At 40.4% G+C, this 21,080-nt stretch overlaps 1 protein-coding gene across 1 annotated transcript; it reads right to left on the reverse strand.

Moving 5' to 3' along the window:
- Nucleotides 1-727: 727 nt before the first annotated feature.
- On the reverse strand, nt 728-20,929 carry LOC140212559 (proteasome subunit alpha type-2). Its single transcript, XM_072283526.1, has 8 exons — nt 20,833-20,929; nt 19,177-19,253; nt 17,616-17,748; nt 14,692-14,814; nt 8,489-8,570; nt 4,462-4,535; nt 3,379-3,436; nt 728-3,272 (listed from the first exon to the last, which is right to left on the reverse strand). The coding sequence occupies exons 1-8, from the start codon at nt 20,871-20,873 to the stop codon at nt 3,156-3,158; spliced, it is 705 nt and encodes a 234-aa protein (XP_072139627.1). The 5' UTR covers nt 20,874-20,929; the 3' UTR covers nt 728-3,155.
- Nucleotides 20,930-21,080: the final 151 nt, after the last annotated feature.

Below are 21,080 nucleotides of genomic sequence, written 5' to 3' on the forward strand. Positions count from 1 at the left end.
TTCCTGAGTGTCAAGATCTCTGAGGACCTAACCTGGTCCCAACATATCGATGCAGTTATAAAGAAGGCAGGACAGTGACCATACTTCATTAGGAGTTGAAGAGATTTGGTTATGTCAACAAATATACTCAAAAACTTCTATAGATGTACTGTGGACAGCATTCCGACAGTTTGCATCACTGTCTGGTATGGGGTGGGGGGGGGGGGCTAGCTGCGGAAGTTCGTAAGTTTAGTCTGCTCATCTTGAGTGCTAGCCTACTGAGTACCCAGGACATCTTCAGTGAGCGGTGTCTCAGAAAGGCAGCGTCCATTATTAAGGACCTCCAGCACCCAGGTCATGCCCCTTTCTCACTGTTACCATCAGGTAGGAGACACAGAAGCCTTAAGGCACACACTTAGATATTCAGGAACAGCTTCTTCCTCTCTGCCATCTAATTCCTAAATGAACATTGAACACCACCTCATTTTTTAATATTTGTTTCATTTTTTGCCTGATTTTTAATCTATTCATTATACATATACTGTAATTGATTTACTTATAATTTTTTTCTTCTATATTATGTATTGTATTGAACTGCTGCTGCTAAGTTAACAAATTTCACGACACACTTCGGTGATAATAAACCAGATTCTGGTAAGTTGTGGTAACTATAACACCTTTTCCACAAAAACATTTAAATGGGATATTTGATGATGGAGGAATGAAATTAGACACATCAGTTGTCAAATTGCTGAAATACGTTCATTAAAGAACGGCCTTTATTGAATATCAAACACGAGGGCGGAGATGCAACGATTCAACTGTAGAGAACACAAGATTAGTTTCAACCGAAGCACTGTGTGTCATTTTGGTCACTGTATTCAACGTTCCCTTTTTTTTTTACAGCTGCCACGGATCAACCATTGCTCTGCGCAGGAAATTTTAACAGGGCTTGAAAACTGCGCGGCACTTTTATATGTTAAAAAATTCCAGCTGAGAGGCAAGCAAGGGTCTGTGCGTTGGGAGTATTTCAGTTACTGTATGGCTTCGCAGCTTAGAGGGAACAGTGACTGCATTGCAGGAGAGATTGCATTAGGGTATGGAGGACATTTAAGAATGGTGCCAGGGCCAGAGAATGATGTTTTCTTTAGAACTGAGACAAAAGGCAAATTTAATATAGTACATAAAAAGGGGGGAAATAGGCAGAAATTATTTCCCTAAGCAAGTCAATAAACATTGTTTTAAGATATTTTTGCGTAGGTTGATGGAGACAGAAGCCCACATTAATATTAAACAACCTGGATCTGAGTATTAAGTGCATAATTTACAAGCTATACACTGAAAACTGAGAAATTGGATTAGCCTTTATTTTTACTTTATGTACCAAATGGTTGTCCATAAAATTCCATGAAATCAGGCCATCCAAAATCAACCGCAGAATAAAATTTCAATAAGCCTCTTTCATAATCGAAAGTTAAGTCGCGTTTTGCAAGAATACTGAATTGAAAATTAGATATGGATAGGGCATAAAAGTTTGTAGGACCGTATATAGTTTGTTTGCTAGGAAGAGGGTGTGAAAACAGGTTGTTCTGATTATAGTTCTCTGGTATTTATACTGATAATAGCGATCATGGATGACGATCTTCAGCATCCTATCTAGATAAAATTTACCAGTCTTTTTAGCGTTGCCCTTTGCTTAAGCCACTTTTCTCTTATATTTACTTCATTTTTTCCCTCTAGTAAGAAAGGAAGCCTCCCTTAATTCAACCTAAATTTCAAAAATTTCCTGTGATCTTACTAACTGGACTGTTAACAACTGCAAGTGTAATTTTTGACACACATACACACACACTATATTATTTGGTCTTACGACTGAAACTGGAGAATGGTTTGATGGAGAGGGGGAGGAAGGGAAGAACTCCTAACAAACTATAAAGTAACAAGGTTTATGAATTTGAGACATCCAGAATCAGATTGGAGGCAGTCATTTTGATGCAAAGACACACTCCAAATATACTATATTCAATTGTGCAGCAGCTCATTAGTAGCAGATTGAAATATCAGCTTGGATTATGTGAAGTGCATCAACCACCAACAAAATCATCTGGCTCAAGTACAAGGACTCCATCAATGAACTTCAGCTGATACTATAGGCAAGAGCTACATTGAACATTCAGAGATTTGGACAAATTAGACCAAGATTATGACTGAGATAACAATGTATATTGAATAGGAAATTTACAAAGTCATTGTTCAGAATGAATGGAATATCATGTATGTGATTACTGACCATTTTCAAACCCTCCCTTGAATCAAAACGGTTAATAAAGCTATTTGAGTGCAAGAATGCAGTTAAGTCAGGTGATGAATCAACAGAAATCCTTTTGATTTAGCACCACAGTATGGGTGCAGTTAACAGTACAGCAAAGTTTGAGAGAATTTTCTTCAACAGTCCTTACACATTGCAGTTAAATATTTGTAAAACAGTTCATTGAAATAAAGCTTTGGAAAACTTTCCTTCCTAGGCAAGATTCTAGAAATGGGACTTATCACTTAGAGCTAAAAACAGGAGATTTTAGAATTATAACAAACAATTTGGCGATGGGCCAGTTGGACTAATCAGGGTGTATGTGCAATAAATTTTGTGTGGTATGCATGTAGAATTCGAAAACTCCAAAAAATGCTCAAGCATCAGACAAGATTACAATGTATTTTCCCTATACTCTCTTCTATTGGTTCTGTAGGAAGAGATCTTAATCAAAAATTCATTAACAATCTCTTCTAATCCACAGGATAATGGTGGGTTAAAATACATTTTTAGAAAAACCTTGTGTAAAAAACAGAAATGGTGTTAATTAAACCACAACAAAAGACAAGCATGCAATTAAAAGCAGTGGCCTCATCAGGAGAAAAAAAGATATGCACCGTGGAAGTATAAACGATGAAGTGTATAAACTGCTTTGTTTATAGACATGTAGAAAAAAAATTAAATGAACAGACCTTTGCAAATTTGCTTTCATTTCTAAAACAAGGTTTATCAGATGTTTGTGCAATAGTTTTACATTGCACTGACCATTTAACCATTGTCAAATCAGATAAGCTGAATAAAAAGTTAAATTGTAATCTGTAGTTGACCAGCATTTCTTTCAAATTAAAAAAAATAACTTTATTGAATGTTAAACTATAGTAGCTAGATAGTCTTTGACTTCTGCTGGAGAGAGTCTGCGAAATCCTGCCTCATCACAAATTCCAACTTCTATATTATCTTCTGTCATCTGGCCTTCAAAGCTCTCCTGTTTGTGAAGGAAATATTTCAATCTGTTAAGTATCATACTGCATTCACTATAAAAGTAATTTCAGATAAAGCATTTATTAACAGTAGAAGTCAAGGTATCTGACCTTCAGTGTTAGGATTGCTGTATGAATAGCATCTTCAAGTTCTAGGTCTTCATTGTACCTATAGTCAAAAAGTTGAATAAATGTCTTTTCTCCCAGAAGAATCATTTATTTAATCATTGCTAAAGCTTAAAAAAAATTAATTGCTTTTGGAAAAAATGCTCATGCTCAAATCCACAATATATTGTAGACTATTTCCCCACTACTTTTCATACCTCAAATACCAGAATTCATCAAAGTACCAGCAGATTTTCTACATTTTAATTAATTAGCAAAGACAAGCAAAAAATGCAGTTCACCTTTCACCCTACCAGCCTCAGCATCCACCATAATCACTCCTGCCAGCTGCAAGAGTCCCACTATCAGTTATATCATCCCTTCCCCACACATTTTCTCCTTCCCACAAGGACCACTGTCCATAGTTCACATACCTGTCCCAACCATCTCTTCCTTTCCCCAGTACTTATTCCTACAACCCTAGGAATTGCCCAAATTTCTCTCATCATCTGCTCCTTTTATCTATCCACAACTCTTCCAGCCACCCCCAACCAGTTCTATTGGCTTATCACCATATTTAAACAGTCTTTTATCCCCTTCTCCAACAGGTTCCATCATTCCTCCCTCATCACCTCCCCTGCTTATCAGATTCCAGCAGCTGCAGCCTGTCTCACATATCACCTTCCTGCCTCCTTCATTACCTCCACCCACCCAATGCTCTGTCCATCATTCTCCCCCCAAACCCAGCTCCTGCCAACCAACCCTTGCCTCACCCTCACTCTCACTTCTTTATACTGACTACTTCCCCTCTACTCTCCCAATTCTGATGGGGGGGGCCTTGACTTGAAACATTAACCATCTCCTCTGTCTCTGCAGTGCTGACTGACATGGTGAACCTCTCTAGTTTGATTTTTGTTCCAGATTACAGCATCTAGTCTCTTGAAAATTATTCAGCTTGCAATCTCAGTTATCTTGATATGCCATTGGTCTAAGCCACCCCCCCCCCCGCCCCGCAACCCCATATCCCTGGGCACCCAATTCCCATTTCTTAGTATATTCATTGAAAATGAAGAGCAATCGCTATTCTACCTCTTTTCAAGGAAGGTTTTTCCGTTGACGTAATTCTTTCCCATGGCTGTTGCCTTCCATGCAAAATAAGCACCCTGTTGGAATATACAACATAACAACACAAGATCTTTATGAGATAGTTTGGAGAGAAGGAGAAAAACAATTAATATTACAGGCTGATGGCCTCTCATTAGAAATGACCAGATGATCAATGTGTTTCCTCTCCATAGATGCTGCCTGACTTGCTGAGTATGTCCATCATTCTCTAATATTTTATTTTTATTAACTTTACATCTTAGTTCCATTATTACCTTTGCTCAAAAGCTAAAATTAACATGCTTTTATCACCCTCTTAGCTGGCATGAGTCCAGTTTTGTCCTTCAGTCTCTCTAGATCGCCATCCTATCACACACATTCTCTTCACTCTTCCCAAATATCTTTTAGTTTGCAACTTAAAGGATGTTTTTGAATTTTTTAAACTTTTAGTCATGAGATTTTTATACAGACCCCCAAACAGTAGTAAGAATGTGGTCTACAAATTACAACGGGAGATAGAAAGTGCATGCCAAAACAGCAATGTTACAATAGTCATGGGGGATTTCAATATACAGGTGGATTAGGAAAAATCAGGTTGGTGCTAGATTCCAGGTGGGGGAGTTTCCAGAATGCCTGATCAGCTTTTTAGAGCAGCTTGTGGTTGAGCCCACTTAGGGGATCAGCTTTTCTAGATTGGGTGTTGTGCAATGAACCAGAATTGATTAAAGAGCTTAAGGTAAAGAACCCTTAGGGGCAAGTCATCATATATGATCCAATTCATCCTGAATTTTGAGAAGAAGTTGTTTAAGCCAGATGTATCAGTATTATAGTTAAGTAAAGGGAATTACAGAGGCATGAGAGAGGAGTTGGCCAAAATTGGAAAAGAACACTGGCAGGGATGACAGCCGAGCAGCAATGGCTGGAATTTCTGGAAGCAATTTGGAAGGTACAGGATATATACATCCCAAAGAGGAAGATGTATTCTAAAACAACTGTAGCTAGCAAGAGAAGTCAAAGCCAACATAAAAGACAAAGAGAGGGCATATAATAGAACAAAAATTAGTTGCAAATCAAAGGGTTGGGAAACCTTCATATACAAACAGAAGGCAACTAAATGTCATTAAGGTAAAGATGCAATACAAAAGTAAGCTAGCTAATAATATTAAAGATGATACTTAAAGTTTCTTCAGATACATTAAAAGAGAGGCAAGAGTGGGTATTGGACCACTAGAAAACGATGGTGGTAAGGTAGTAATGGAGGACAAGGAAATGGTGGATGAACCAATTAAGTATTTTGCATCGGTCTTCACTGTGGAAGACACTAGCAGTATGGCAAAAATTCCAGGTGTCAGGTGTCATGAAGTGTATAAAGCTACCATTACTAGGGAGAAGGTTCTTGGGAAACTGAAAGGTCTGAAGGTAAATAAGCCATTTGAAATAGATGGTGTACACTCTAGGGTTCTGAAAGAGGTGGCTGAAGAGATTGTGAAGGTATTAGTAATGATCTTTCAAGAATCACGAAATTCTGGAATGGTTCTGGAAAACTGCAAAAATTGCAAATGTCACTCCACTCTTTGAAAAGGGAGAGAGGCAGAAGAAAAGAAATTATAGGCCAGTTAGTCTGACCTCAGTGGTTGGGAAGATGTTGAAGTCGATTGTTAAGGATGGGGTTTTAGGGTACCTGGAGGCACATGATAAAATATGCCGTAGTCAACGTGGTCTCCTTAAGGGAAAATCTTGCCTGACAAATCTGTTGGAGCTTTTTGAAGAAATAACAAGCAGGATAGACAAAGGAGAATCAATTGATGTTGTGTATTTGGATTTTCAGAAGGCCTTTGACAAGGTGCCACACATGATACTGCTTAACAAGCTATGTGCCCATGGTATTACAGGAAAGATTTTAGCTTGGATAAAACAGTAGCTGATCCTAAACACAAAACTATCTGCAGATGCTGATCCCCCAGTAGCCACCCACTTCAAATCTGCTTCCCATTCCCATTCAGATATGTCCATACATGGCCTCCTCTACTGCCATGGCGAGGCTAAACTCAGGTTGGAGGAGCAACACCTCATATACCATCTAGGTGGTCTCCAGCCCCTTGGTATGAACAAAGAATTCTCCAACTTCCGGTAATTCCCTCCCCTTCCCTTCCTCTATCCCTACTTCACATCACCTCCCTCATAGTTCCGCCTCCTTCTACTACTGCGTATTGTTCTCCTGCCAATCATCTCCCTGCTTCCCCTCCCCCACCCCTTTGTCTTCCAAATTACTGTTTTTTTCAACTACCAGCATTCTTCTAACCCTCCCCAAAGTTCTTCCTTCAGTCCTGACGAAGGGTTTCGGCCTGAAACGTCGACTAATCTTTTCAACTGATGCCAACTGACCTGCTGAGTTCCTCCAGCGCATTGTGAGTATTCCTAAAACAGTAGCTGACTGGCAGGAGGCAAAGAGTGTGAATAAAACAGAGCCTTTTCTGACTGGCTACCAGTGACTAGTAGTGTTGCACAGTGGTGTGTGTTGGGATTGATTCCTTTTACATTACATGTCAATGATTTGAATGATGGAATTGATGGTTTTGTTGCAAAGTTTGCAGACAATATGAAGGTAGGTGGAGGGGCAGATACTTTTGAGGAAGCAGAGAGCCTATAGGAAGGACTTAAGATGGGTTAGGGAAATGGGCAAAGAAATGGCAGATGAAATACAGTGCCAGGAAGTGTACGGTCATGCACTTTGGTAGAAGAAATTAAAGGGGTGACTATTTTCTAAATGGAAAGAAAATCCAAAAACTGAGGCACAAGGGACTTGGGAGTGGTTGTGCAAGATTCCATAAAGGTTAATTTGCAGGCTGAGTCTGTGGTAAGGAAGGCAAATGCATAGTTAGCATTCAAGAGGACGTGAATATAAAAGCAAGGATGTAATGTTGAGACTGGTGCACTGGCGAGGCCTCACTTGGGAGTACTGTACAGAGCTTTGGGCCCTTTATCTTAGATAAGACATGCTGAAACTGGAGAGGGTTCAAAGGAGGTTCACAAAAATTATTCCAGTTTGAATGGCTTGTCATAAGGAGAGTGTTTGAAGGCTCTGGACCTGTATTCACTGGAATTCAAAGGAATGAGGGGTGACCTCTGAAACCTATCGAATGGTGAAAAGCCTTGATAGAGTCCATATAGAGAGGATGTCTCCTATGGTGGGAGTCATCCATAATAGAGTAGAGGGGTGTCCTTTTAGAACAGAGGAGGAATTTCTTTAGCCAGAGTGGTGAATCTGTGGAATTCTTTGCCATGGGCAGCTGTGGAGTCCAAGTCTGTATGTATATTTAAGGCAGATGTTGATAGATTCTTGATTGGTCAGGGCAGGAGATTGAGAGGAAAAATGGATCAGCCATAATGAAAAGGTGGAGCAGACTCGATGGGCCAAATGGCCTAATTCTGCTCCTATGTCTTATGCTTTAAGACTTTAAACAAAAATATTAGTCCTTTCTTTCCCCAGAAATATTGCCTGTTCCAACATTTTTTCTTTCATTCCAGATTTCAAACACCTACAGGCCCTTTGCTTTACAGTTGCTCTGAATACTGCTTTTGAGACCACCTGCCAATTAGAAGGTTTCAGCTAAAGTTTACAAGGAAATGAAATGAGAGGGGCCAAGCATGTTTTCATATGGTATTCTTAAGAGTTACAGATAGCAAAGTTTCATTACATCAGCCTGGAATTAAACTGAAAAGTGAAAGCAAGCTAATGACCTATCCAGAGTTCTAAAATCTTATTTCTGCAGGTTACTAGATCTAAATGTTCATAGACCTAAATTCTATGCTATTCACAAGAATTGATGCATATTAATGATAAGTTTTAATTTCTTACATATTATACAGCAATTGATTGTTACTACAAAATGTATTCTGTTTTATAAAAACAATGCCATCTGGGCAATTTTAATAAGGATTGGTAATGATAGAACTTGTATTACACACAAAGAAAACTTGAGAAGAAACCACTTGAGAACAAAGTACTTACAGATGGATCAGACTGGAACAAATACGGCCTTCCTTCATCCCAACCAGCAATTAGTAAGGACACACCAAATGGACGAACACCACTAAAAGGAAATATATAAGTATCAATCCTCACATTACAGGCCCTTCAGCTGATACAAAGCTGAACATTTTGAGAGCTCAAACTGGCAATATATCCTCTGGCCACATTATTAGGTACGTCCTATGCTTAATAAAATGGCCCACTGAGGGTGTGTATTTTTCTGTAGCTCATCCACTTCAATGTTCAATGTGTTGTGTATTCGGAGATGCTCTTCTGCACACCACATGTGGGTATTTGAGTTAGTGTCATCATCCTGTCATGTTTTTCGCATCATTCTCTGTAAACTCTAGAGACTTGTGCATGAAACTCTCAGAAGGTTTAGTTTGAGTTACTCAAACCACACTGTCTGGCACCTACCATCATTCCACAGTCAGAGTCACTTGTTTCACATTATGATGTTTAGTCTGCACAACAACTGAACCTCTTGACCACATCTGCATGCTTTTATGCATTGAGTTTCTGTCACGTTAACAAACAGGCATACCTAATAAAGTGGCCAGAGTCTCTTGTCGCATCAGAATATCCAGGAACATTACACATCCCAAGAATTACTTTATGAAGTAAATTCTTGCTCCAATTAGAGCTATGAACAAATTCTAAATACCTGGTAGGAATCATTATGACCATTTTACAGACAACACGTTTGAAATTTTATTTTAAACTTTGCAAAGATCAAGCCTCAAATTCTCTATGCCCTTTTCATTACTTAGGTTGCAGAAATACCATTATAAACAGAACATATTGCAGAATTGGTCACCCAAGCAAGCACAGGTTAAGCACCCCTTATCCAAAATGCTTGGTGCCAGAACTGCTTCAGACTTTGGAATATTTCCATCTATATAATGCGATAATTTGGGGATTAGACGCGTTTAAACATGAAATCCATTTACATTACCTATACAGGTTATGCTTATACCCTGAAAGTAGTTTTATATATTTTTGATAATTTTGTGCATGAATTTCCAGTTCATCGTGATAGATCTTTGCTTGTTTTATGATCAACGTACCATTAAGCAGCATGTGTCCACAAATACATTCTTTCAATATATGACAGACCTTGATTTTTCACTTTATGCAGTGTTTTTTTCTATTTTTCATCATCTTCTGATCATTACTTTTAACATAGAACTTTAATGGTTCCTTAAAGTCATCACAGCCAGGGATGGTAATGGGGATAAGCCCTCACTACAGAGTAAATACTCCCAATGGTGTGCCACTCAAATAGCCTTTGACAAACACATCCAGCTCCTGGCCTTCACGTGTGGCTTAGCTAAGCTTGGCAGAACAGTTTCTACTGACAGGAGAAGTAGCAAAGGCGGGTTAATGGCTTCTTAAAACCAGTCACTTCGAGCATATGGGGCTCGTCAGCAGCTCATCTAGAAGGGAAACTCTGATCTCAAACCTCCGCTGCCTTGTGGCTACACCAATCACGGGAAAGGCTTCGGGAGTAAACACAGAGAAAAAATCCAAAGCTAGAGTCCTTACATGGAGTTCAGCACTGACTGGCAAATCCAGCAACACCACTGGTACCATATTGGGGTCTCTGCTGTTCCTTTGCATTCATCAGATGAGTTGGGGGAAGCCTGCTGCAGGGGCAACAGGCTGTCTATATTGTACAAACTTGGCTTACACATCACATGGAGAGCTAGGGTGCAATATCCATGGTGGATCTCAACCAGTGGAGGGTCTCAGTGGCAGAATTTTAACAGATTGTCCTTCTACTTCTTTAGGTCATAGATGGTGAACACTACAACACCATACTCCTCTGTCAGATGCTTCACACTTACACTGCCATCAAGTCGTAACAACCTGACTTGTTTCCCTTTTTCATTTCACTATTACCCATAAGGGTAACTACAGGCCTTTCTGATATTTTCAACAATACAGAGGAGAGAATGTGCAAAGCACATGGTAATCGCTATGAGTAATGCACAAAGGTCTGGCAATAAAAACTGCTGAAATCAAACTGGTGCCAACAGGGAACCACTCAGAGTATGTGAGGTCACTTCTCAAAACCACCTGTGGTGGACAAAGACCTGCGCATCACCTGGGAACCTTCTTAGTGCCTTGTGGAATTTCCCATTTGTGGCATCATGTCGGCATTCAAGAAAAATTTGAATTTCAGAAGTTTTGAATATTTGGATAAGGGGTGCTCCACTGTACATGTGTTTATATGAGAGATTTTAAAGCAACTATTTGGGGTATGAATGAACATTAGTACAAAGAACCTAAAGCAACAAACTCGTATGAAGTTCATAATTACAGAAAAATCTGCAAAAAAAAGGGTCTAAAATACATATGGATTTTTTAGATCTTAAATCCATCAAAGCTTCCATTATTGGAGAAAATTCATCTTTCTCATCTCATTTATTTCCTACTTGAGGTAAAGAAATCTACTCTGATGATTGACACGCAGGTACAACAACCAATTAAGTTAACAGTAGGTTGGTCTTTAGTACAGGTTTCCCCCGCTATCTGAAGGTACAGTGTTCCTATAAAACGGTTCGTAAGCCGGAATGTCATAAAGTGAATAAGCAATTACCATTTATTAATATGGGAAAAATTTTTGAACGTTCCCAGACCCAAAAAATAACCTACAAAATCACACCAAATAACACATAAAACCTAAAATAACAGTAACATATACTAAAAGCAGGAATGATATGATAAATACACAGCCTATATAAAGTAGAAATACTTTTCTGCAGCACTGTCTAGTGCAGCGAAAATCTCGCGGAAGTGTTCTCAGCAGAAACACTCTCTCCAGTAACCTTTAAGCTATGAAGCTGCCAAATCATACCAAGTAACACAAAAATAGACAGCCTATATAAAGTAGAAATAACGTATGTACAGTGTAGTTTCACTTACCAGAATCGGGAAGACTCCAATAAATTGCAGTTTCATCACAGTTTAACACTTGCTTATACGAATAACCACCTGACACAATCAGCAATCGCCTCTGATCTGGGCTGACATTTACATGCCGGGTGTCACCTAATTAATTAGCTTGTTTATTTCGGCTTTTTTCTTAAAGAGGTGCTGGGTGCATCCCAACTACCGCTGCACCACTGCATTCTTCGTGGCCCCGCATCGGTCGGCAGCCCGGAGGTTGGGGACCACTGCTTAAACTATGAAGCCGCCCTCGCCTCAGAAACCCATCAAACCACCCATGACTACCTTTAAATTCCACTTCCGCAACACTTATATCACTATCGTCCAGTGCTTTCTGTTTCAGCTTATTAAAAAGACTGAGTGATTTCTCCTTAAGTATAAGAAAACTCAACGGAACACTACGCTTTGTACACCCATCAATCCACTCAAGCAATAGACTTTCCATTTTATCCATTATTGGATGCCGACTGAGAGACCACTTTGCTACAAGCAGAACCAACAGTAACATTGGCAGCTTTCAAAATTCTTTCTCTCTGCGTATAAATAGTGTGAATGGTGAACGCAGGCAAGTTCAACGCGCGGACAATGTCCTTACTTCATTCACCACGATTGAAACGCTTAATTATGTCTAGTTTTACGCCAAGGGTAACACCCTTACGAGCTCTTTTAGGCTTTTCCCATACCTTAGAACTCATCTTGCTAACGGATGCACAAAATAAATCGAGATAAAGCACGTGTTTAAGCAATGCCAGCTAGAATGCAGTACTGGGGGAGCAGGTTGGCTGTTCAGGCGCACGCTGCCTTTTTTCGTAACAGTGAAAACACCTTGTTTGCGAAAACAGGTACAGGTGTCCCCCGCTTTATGAAACCTCACTGTTACGAAAAAAGGCAGCGCACACCCTGAGCAGCCGCTCTCCCCTCGGATTCGGAATGGCAATCTCGCCGGCATTGCTTAAACACGTGCCTGTGAGCAGCCGTTAGCAAGATGAGATCTAATACAAAAAGGAAAAGCCTGAAAGAGCTTGTAAGGGTGTTATACTTAGCGTAAAACTAGACATAGTTAAGCGTTTTGATCATGGTGAACGAAGTAAGGACAAAGTGAGTTTGGCTTGTGGAAGCTGACGAAGATGATGTTGAAGAGGTTTTGGCATCCCATGACCAAGAACTGATAGATGAAGAGCAGATGCAATTGGAAGAGGAAAGGATAACAATCGAAACCGAATGCAGTAGCGAATGGACCGAAAGTGAAGTTGTCCAGAACTGAACATGAAGCAACTGCATGAGATTTTCGCTGCAATGATAAAGTACAACTTTAATTTTGAAAGGATACGTCAGTTTAGGGCATATTTGCAAGATGGTTTGAGTACTTACAAAGAACTGTATGATAGAAAAATGCGCGAGGCTCAGCAGTCAAGCATACTGTCGTTTTTCAAGCCTTGCACATCAGCCACAGCAGACGACCAACATCGACCTTCGACATCGAGGCAGGCAGTCATAGGAGAAGATGAGCTGCCTGCCCTAATGGAAACAGACAATGATGAGAAGACACCCCAGTGTCCCACCCTCAACCCCCGGGCCGCAGGCAGATACCGATTCGTGGAGAATGCAGCAGTAGCCGGGAGGCACACAGCACATCTTTAAGAAAATAGCTGAAATAAACATGCTAATTAATTAGATGCCGCCTGGCACGTAATTGTCGGCCCAGGTCAGAAGCCACGCAATCAGCAATCGCCTCTGATCTGGGCCGACATTTACGTGCCGGGCAGCACCTAATTAATTAGCATGTTTATTTCGGCTTTTTTCTTAAAGGTGTGCTGTGTGCCTCCCGGCTACCGCCGCACCACTGCATGCTTCGCGGATCGGCATCGGTCAGTGGCCTGGAGGGTGGGGGCCACTGTACCACCCCAACCTGCGACGACTCAGCTTAACACACCATCATCAGTGTGCTCGCTGTCTTCCCGATTCCCGTAAGTGATGCTACACTGTACATACATTATTTCTACTTATATCAGCTGTGTATTTTTACATGTTATTTGGTATGATTTGGCAGCTTCCCAGCTTAAAGGTTACTGGAGAGTGTTTTTGCCAACAGTGCTTGCGTGAGATTTTCTGCTGAGAGCGCTTGCGCCATGTTTTTGCCGAGCGCCCTTGCGTGAGATTTTCGCTACGGAGAACAGTGCAGGCAATGATTGTGGAAAAGTATTTCTACTTTATATAGGCTGTATATTTATCATATCATTCCTGCTTTTACTATATGTTACTGTTATTTTAGATTTTATGTGTTATTTGGCATGATTTGGTAGGTTATTTTTGGGTCTGCAGCTCACAAATTTTTCCCATATAATTAAGTGGTAAATGCTTCTTTGCTTTACGACATTCCGGCTTACGAACCGTTTCATAGGAACACTCTACCTTCGGATGGCAGGGGAAATCTGTAACTAATGTAGGTCTTTCATAACAGCGAGGTGTCGTAAAGCGAACATTCGGAAAACGGGGGCCACCTGTACAAGAAAAGCAATTTGCTTTAATTACATAAGTCTCTCCATAGATACTTAGAAGACCATGTATGTGGATCTTGTCTCTCTATCTAAAGAAGGGTGTATTTGCAATAGAAGAAATACAACAAAGATTCACCAAATTAGGTGGCAGGTTGGTCATACGAATAGATGGTAAGTGGATGCAAAGTTTGACAGAATGAGAAGCAATCGCACTGCTGTCTACAAACACGGAGCCACAGCGCAGATGCCAGCTGATGTTTCTCCTAAAGAGATATCTAGAATCAAGGATCACTGGCTCAAATTAAGAGGGTCAACAATTCTGAACAGCATTAAGAGGAAATTTCTTCACCAGAAAAAAGCAATACCTTTGAAGTTTTGTACCCAAGAGTCACTTATACTCATTATATGCAAGACAAGTACCAATAGATTTTTAGACATTAAGCAAACTGAGAAATACATGTAATGCTAACAACTGGCACTAGGGCAAAATGTCACCTGTGATTTTATTGAAGGATGCAAGATAGCAAATGGCCTACACTTGCTTCCATTCCTTAGCCAACAATCAAGATACATTTAAGTCCTTAGAAGGCTGCTAATATTGAATGAATTTCAGCAAGCATAGGTCGCATCGAGGAAGTGAGTAAAAATTAGTAAGCCAAGTGCGGATCCTGTGCTTGTAGTGACCAATTGTAATTTAATTTTGAGCATTTGGTAACCATATCACTGACTTACCCAGACTGTGTGTATTCCTGCATGACAGAAGCCACTCTCTGTACCAACTGAGCCGTGGGGATGGGTTCTTGATATACTAGGAAGTACTGTTGTGCCAACTTTCGAGCCCGGCGAATCAGTACCCTGTAGGGAACGTAAACTCAAATCAGCATATTAAAAGGAAGAAGGTAGAAGGAGGTAGATGCGTTCCAAGTTCATTGAGTAGCCGGAATTCTGGAGTGCTTTACAATGAATTCCACAAGTACACCACCTTCTTGGTGAAGATACTTCTCATCACAGACCCAAATAATTTGGCACAACCTAAGGAGGGGAAACATCATTTCTGCATCTGGTCAGCCTAGCTTTGTCAAACTTCATGAAATTACATTCTCTCTCAATCTCCTACGCAGGGGTCCCCAAACTTTTTTGCACCGTGGGTTGGTTTAACATTGACGATATTCTTGTGGACCGGCCGATGGCCGGGGGTGGAGGGGTGGGTGTGTGCGTGTGTTTGTTCAACAGTGCGTGACAAGGAATGAGGAAAGGTGCAGATGACTCATATCGTTTCATATCACCAAATCATATTGTTTCCTCACCGCCCGGTGGTTGGGGACCACTGTTCTACACTGTAGTGAATACAAGCCTAGTCAACATAATCTTTCATATGCCATCTCTGTTATCCCAACAACCAGCACATATAAACTTCTTTTTAAAAAACAAAATGAAACCAAAATTGCCTAATATTCTATGCGTGGCTTCAGCAAAATACCTTTATTCCTATATTCAAACCCTAGTGCAAAGATGGTGAATGTTCCACTTGCCTTAACACACTGCTGTGACTTTGCACTTGCTTTTAATGAATGGTGTACAAGGGCACTGGAGTATATTTGTACATGAGAAATTCCCAATCTAACAACTTATTTTTCATAGAAACATAGAAAACCTACAGCACTATACAGGCCCTTCAGCTCACAAAGCTGTGCCGAACATGTCCTTATCTTAGAACTACCTAGGTTTACCCATAGCCCTCTATTTTTCTAAGCTCCATGTAGCCATCCAGGAGTCTCTTAAAAGACCCTATCGTTTCCACCTCCACCACTGCCGCCAGCAGCCCATTCCATGCACTCACCACTCTCTGCATAAAAACACTTACCCCTGACATCTCCTCTGTACCTACTTCCAAGCACTTTAAAAATATGCGCTGTCGTGCTAGCCATTTCAGCCCTGGGAAAAAGCCTCTGACTATCCACACAATCAATGCTTCTCATTATCTTGTACACTTCTATCAGGTCACCTCTCAACCTCCGTCGCTCCAAGGAGAAAAGGCCGAGTTCACTCAACCTATTCTCATAAGGCATGCTCCCCAATCCAGGCAACATCCTTGTGAATCTACTCTGTACCTTTTCTATGGTTTTCACGTCCTTCCTGTAGTGAGGCGACCAGAATTAAGCACAATACTCCAAGTGGGGTCTGACCAGGGTCCTATATTACCTCTGCAACATTACCTCTCGGCCCTTAAACTCAATCCCACGATTGATGAAGGCCAATGTAACCACAGAGTCAACCTGCATAGCAGCTTTGAGTTTCCTATGGACTCGGACCCCAAGTTCCCTCTGATCCTCCGCACTGCCAAGAGTCTTGCCATTAATGCTATATTCTGCCATCATATTTGATCTAACAAAATGAACCACCTCTTACTTATCTGGGTTGAACTCCATCTGCCACTTCTCAGCCCAGTTTTGCTTCCTATCAATGTCCCGCTGTAACCTCTGACAGCCCTCTACACTATCCACAACACCCCCAACCTCTGTGTCATCAGCAAACTTACTAACCCATACCCCCACTTCCTCATCCAGGTCATTTATAAAAATCACGAAGAGTAGGGGTCCCAGGACAGATCCGAGGCACACCACTGGTCACTGGCCTCCAGGCATCCAAAGTGAATTTATCCATATTTACTGCATATCCTTGTATTCAGCCACTCACTTGATCTACCCGAATCATGCTGATGCCTCTCTGTATTCACAGTTTAAAACCCACTCAGTGGAGTGTAATTGGCAATTTTTAAGATATTATATTTGAATACCTAACCAAATTACTGATATCCCCAAAATAGTTGGGCTGCACTGATCCCTGATTCTGCCTGCCTTTTTGAAAAAAAAAACATTCATTCACACTATCTTCTTTATCAACCAAACTTCCATCCATGGCAATATATAACCCTCAATACAATGTACTTTAATTTTGCATGTTAAATTCTGAGAGATTTTATCAAGTTTTCTGAAGTTTCAAGTTGCAATTTGTATACGACAAACAGCATTATACCTTCATCTACAACCAAAAGAGAAGAAAGATGAGTAACTGGTGTCCTTTCTCACTGTTGGATGTATTTGCTCTCTGAATGCCTTTGAGGATAAACAACTGCTTCTCCAAAAGACACTAGAGAATCTGAAGAACTTCTTCAACCTCTGTAACGCCTTTAAAATTTTCTCAATGTGTTCTAGAGTCTAGTTCCATACCATCTGGTCCCAGATAGTCCATCTGCAGAGTTAATAAAAGCACCACACAGCTTTGTATACTTTACTGTTTCAATCAGCAGTGACGATGCAGTGTCCAACTTGTTACCTCTGCTGCCCAACTGCATTAAGTCATCAACTAGAATTAAGTGGCTGGGATACCATAGAATTGGAACATCCAAGACCAGGGTAAGCAATGAATTGTAACCAATTACCTCATTCCCCTTATTATTCACATTTCCTTAACTCAACATTGATCAATGTCACAGAATGCAGTATACGTCAGTGATATTGGAATGAACAGTCAACAGTCAGACAGGATTTTTCTGATAAAAAAAACGGAAATATCAGAAACCAAGAAATCCAAAATTCCTTTCCTAGAACCTATCAAGAGGAAAAAAAATTTTCATGTTAATTTGTGTCACCTACCTATAGTCTGGACCCATTCCACTATACACCATTCCTATGTGCTTTGTGATTGGTTCCACTTTGTGCACACTCTGTTCGTCATAAAGAATAGACTTCTGTTTCTTCTCTGTTGCCAGAACAACACCATTTGATGCTGAGAATTTGTAAAAAAAAAGTATAGTCAGAATTGCAAACAGATGAATATATTCACACACACTCATGTATCTACACACACACACACACACACACACACATGCAGATCTTCACATTTCAATAGAACAAATCAATTTGCATTTAGCACTACTCATGCTCTCTGTACACCTCAGTGGATTAATTCTGTATTGTAGTCCCTCACCACGACTCAATCCCAAATTTTGGAACATTAAGAGAACACAGGAATATGGGGCTAGAATGTGAAAATGATAATAAGGTAAGTGAAGCCGGTGGGTGCAGCAAAATTCCTACCTATACTCATACTTTAATTTGAGGAAAACCACAGTTAATGAGGATGTGCAGTATGTTATCTCAAATAACAGTCTGAGCATAACACAATGACGTGTGCCTGAACATCTTATAAAGACGGCTATGTCTGACAGTGGCATTCAGAAAAATAGCAGCTAGTTTGCACATATCAAATAAGGTACTATGCAGTTTTGTGTTCTTACTTGAGCAATTAACATACTATGGAATGTTTATCACTAAATTCTGATTTAGAACTTTGTATGAAAAAATAGCATCAGTATATCATTCTATTCAATTTGTCAAGTAACAAGAGCGTTTTCTCCCTACATTAATTGCTTTTTCATATATTAGTTATTTCCAATTTACTAATTCCTTTGAGAAACCTTGGTTCTGCAGGTTATGGATATTAATAGGTAAACATATACAAGGCTTTGAACTTTCTTGTACGTCATTAAATGATACTCATATTAACAATATGTGAACGATATGTGAACCAGTGTGCATCTTCCAGAAAGATTCAAGAAGACATCTGTACTTTTAATTCACTAGGGTTCTGTAAGTAATCATAGTAGAGGCAAGCCACGTAGGGGAGTGGAAGGGTTGAGTTCCTAGCAATCTATCCACATCAGGACTTAATGCCATGTCATCAGCTCATGTGTCAAGAAACGCAAGTTGAGAAAAAATGGAGTATTTACTTTTCTTCCCTCCCACATAAATTACAAGAACAATTTTATTCTGCAACTGAAGTTTTTCTGTAGTATTTTGAATTCTGCAAGGGCAAATTTATGTAAACAAAACGGGTGTAAGGTGGAGAGGGGATTACCCAAGATCCTCTTTTCCGATATCAAAGTAACAAATCATCTCATGTTCCAGACCAATTGTCATTCCATCAACTACACATGAAAAATCAAGATACAACTATTGGCAACATGGGAGCACTTTTTACTGCAGTGGTTCAAGGCAGTGTTCCAGCTATTTTATCTCAAGTACAATAATCACTTGCCTCATTAACAATACCCATTTCCTATTTTGAGATACAGCCATTTTTTTCCCAGTTAAGTACCTAACAAAAATAGGAAAACAGAGTTCAATTACATGGCCGTAATATTATTGTGCATACCTTTAATTCCAACTGCTGGAGCTCCTGCGGCTACAGCTGCCAAAGCATACTCAATCTGGACAAGTTTCCCTGAAGGACTGAAAGATACAAAAATTAATTAGCATAACTGTGTGAAATTAATAATTTCTAACTTTCCTTTGCAAAGTACACTGATAATTTGGGGTGTTTGGGACTTTGGTGGTGCCAGTCTCTTTAGATTTTGTGGACCAATTGTATATTATTTATTAATACCGCAACATCTTCATTTTTCTTTGATGTTACGATAAAGCTTCCAGTGAATCCACTGAGCAGGAAGGAAGCATAGGATCTGTGGCCCCAGTGAGCATAAAAGGAGCATGGGAAACATCTGATGAGATAAACTCTGAATCTCAGGATCTTTGATGAACTCAGATTTACTGCAAGTAACTTTTTAAACCTAATAGTTATTCATGAGTAGGTTTCAAATCTAGAATATTTCCCCCCACAAGCATTCCAAGATTATTACATTTCAAAGCACAAAACAATTGTGATGCTCACTAATTGATGTTTAATTATAATTTTCAGTACATACCAGGAATGTGACCTGGTAAAAACACACAATAAATCAATAAAATTGATTTAGCTTTCAGTTAAAGTTTTTTTCTTGGTGGGGGCTCATCCAAAGCATTAGCTTCCAGCTCTAGCATTGAAAACAAAACTTCCAAGTTTCTTCCTAGCAGCAGTGAAAACTGATGGCAAAGGCCTGAAAAGCATAACCAGGTAAAGTAAAGGACGAAGAACAAAGATTATTCTTCAATTCAAAAAGAAACGGAGAAGGATTTTTCTTTGTATTCACGCTATTAATTGAACTGACTGAGGTTCGTAGGTCTGAAGTCATAAAGGGATGGCAACTTTCCTTGCCTAAACGATATTAGTAACCAGAATTGTTTCATCCCCGCTACTTTTATGGCTACTTGTTTATTTCTACTTTTCAATACTGAACTAATTGTTGGCAGTGTTTCCAGCAACTGTATTACGCCCTCATAGCCTATACAAAATAGTCACGGGCAGAGGGAAAGCAAACCTTAAAGAATTTCCAAATATTTCAAAAGCTGGTTAAAACGCACACAAATCGGACATCTGATTTTTCTTTGAATTTACTGTTCCAATCCCAATACTTCCCGTAGTCCGCCCACTCCAATCTTTTTAACGAAAGCGAAACTAAGTCGCTCAAGACGCATTCGGGGTAAAACAGGGGCGAGGAACGCAGTAGGTCAGCAACAAACAATCTGCTGGAGGAACTCAGGGGGTCGAGAGCAATCGAGAGGGGAGGGGGTGGTGATTGCATCAGGACCAATTCCTTACTAACTACCCACCTACCCCCACCAGCCCTCCCTCCCTCCCTCCGTTGATGCTACTCAGCCAACTGAGGTCTCTCCAACAGATTGTTTGTTGCTCCCGATCCCAGCACTCATGGTCTCTTGTCTCTCCCTCTCTCTGCAATGAACTGACAGCCCGATTAGGCCCTGGGTGCCCGGTGTCAGCGGAGAACAGCACCAGTGACACTGCACTTTGTAATATCGAAGCTCTAGTCATATCGATGAGGGAGATGCAGACGGCATAACAGGTGCAACAGCTGTGCCAGCACCAGGGTCCCATCTAATCGTAGAAAGGCTGAGGGGTTGAAGCCTCACTTACCTGAACGTGGTGAGGGAAAAACTGTACCCGCGATCCGCCATCTTTCCGCCGCTCGCCCTCTGGAACGATGGGAGCACTTGATTACGTCACTCGTTTACGATGGCTTTCCTTGAGGCCACTGGCAAATGGAACTACAACTGTTGGTCTGGGCGGCGGTAGAAACAGGGGAATGGATGCGTGGAAGGAACGCTGGGAGTTGTAGTTTAAGGGGAAATTCCGCCGGTTGACTCACACGTGACCAGAACGCC

Source organism: Mobula birostris, chromosome 19 (assembly GCF_030028105.1).
Source record: "Mobula birostris isolate sMobBir1 chromosome 19, sMobBir1.hap1, whole genome shotgun sequence".
NCBI lineage: Eukaryota > Metazoa > Chordata > Chondrichthyes > Myliobatiformes > Myliobatidae > Mobula > Mobula birostris.

Coding starts and splice junctions, on each gene's coding strand:
- LOC140212559 (XM_072283526.1), bottom strand. CDS start 20,873: ATGGCGGATCGCGGGTACAGTTTTTCCCTCACCACGTTCAG. Junction 19,254..20,832: donor TTTTCCCTCACCACGTTCAG/GTAAGTGAGGCT, acceptor TGTATCTTTCAG/TCCTTCAGGGAAACTTGTCC. Junction 4,536..8,488: donor TGTTCCAGTCTGATCCATCT/GTAAGTACTTTG, acceptor ATATTCCAACAG/GGTGCTTATTTTGCATGGAA.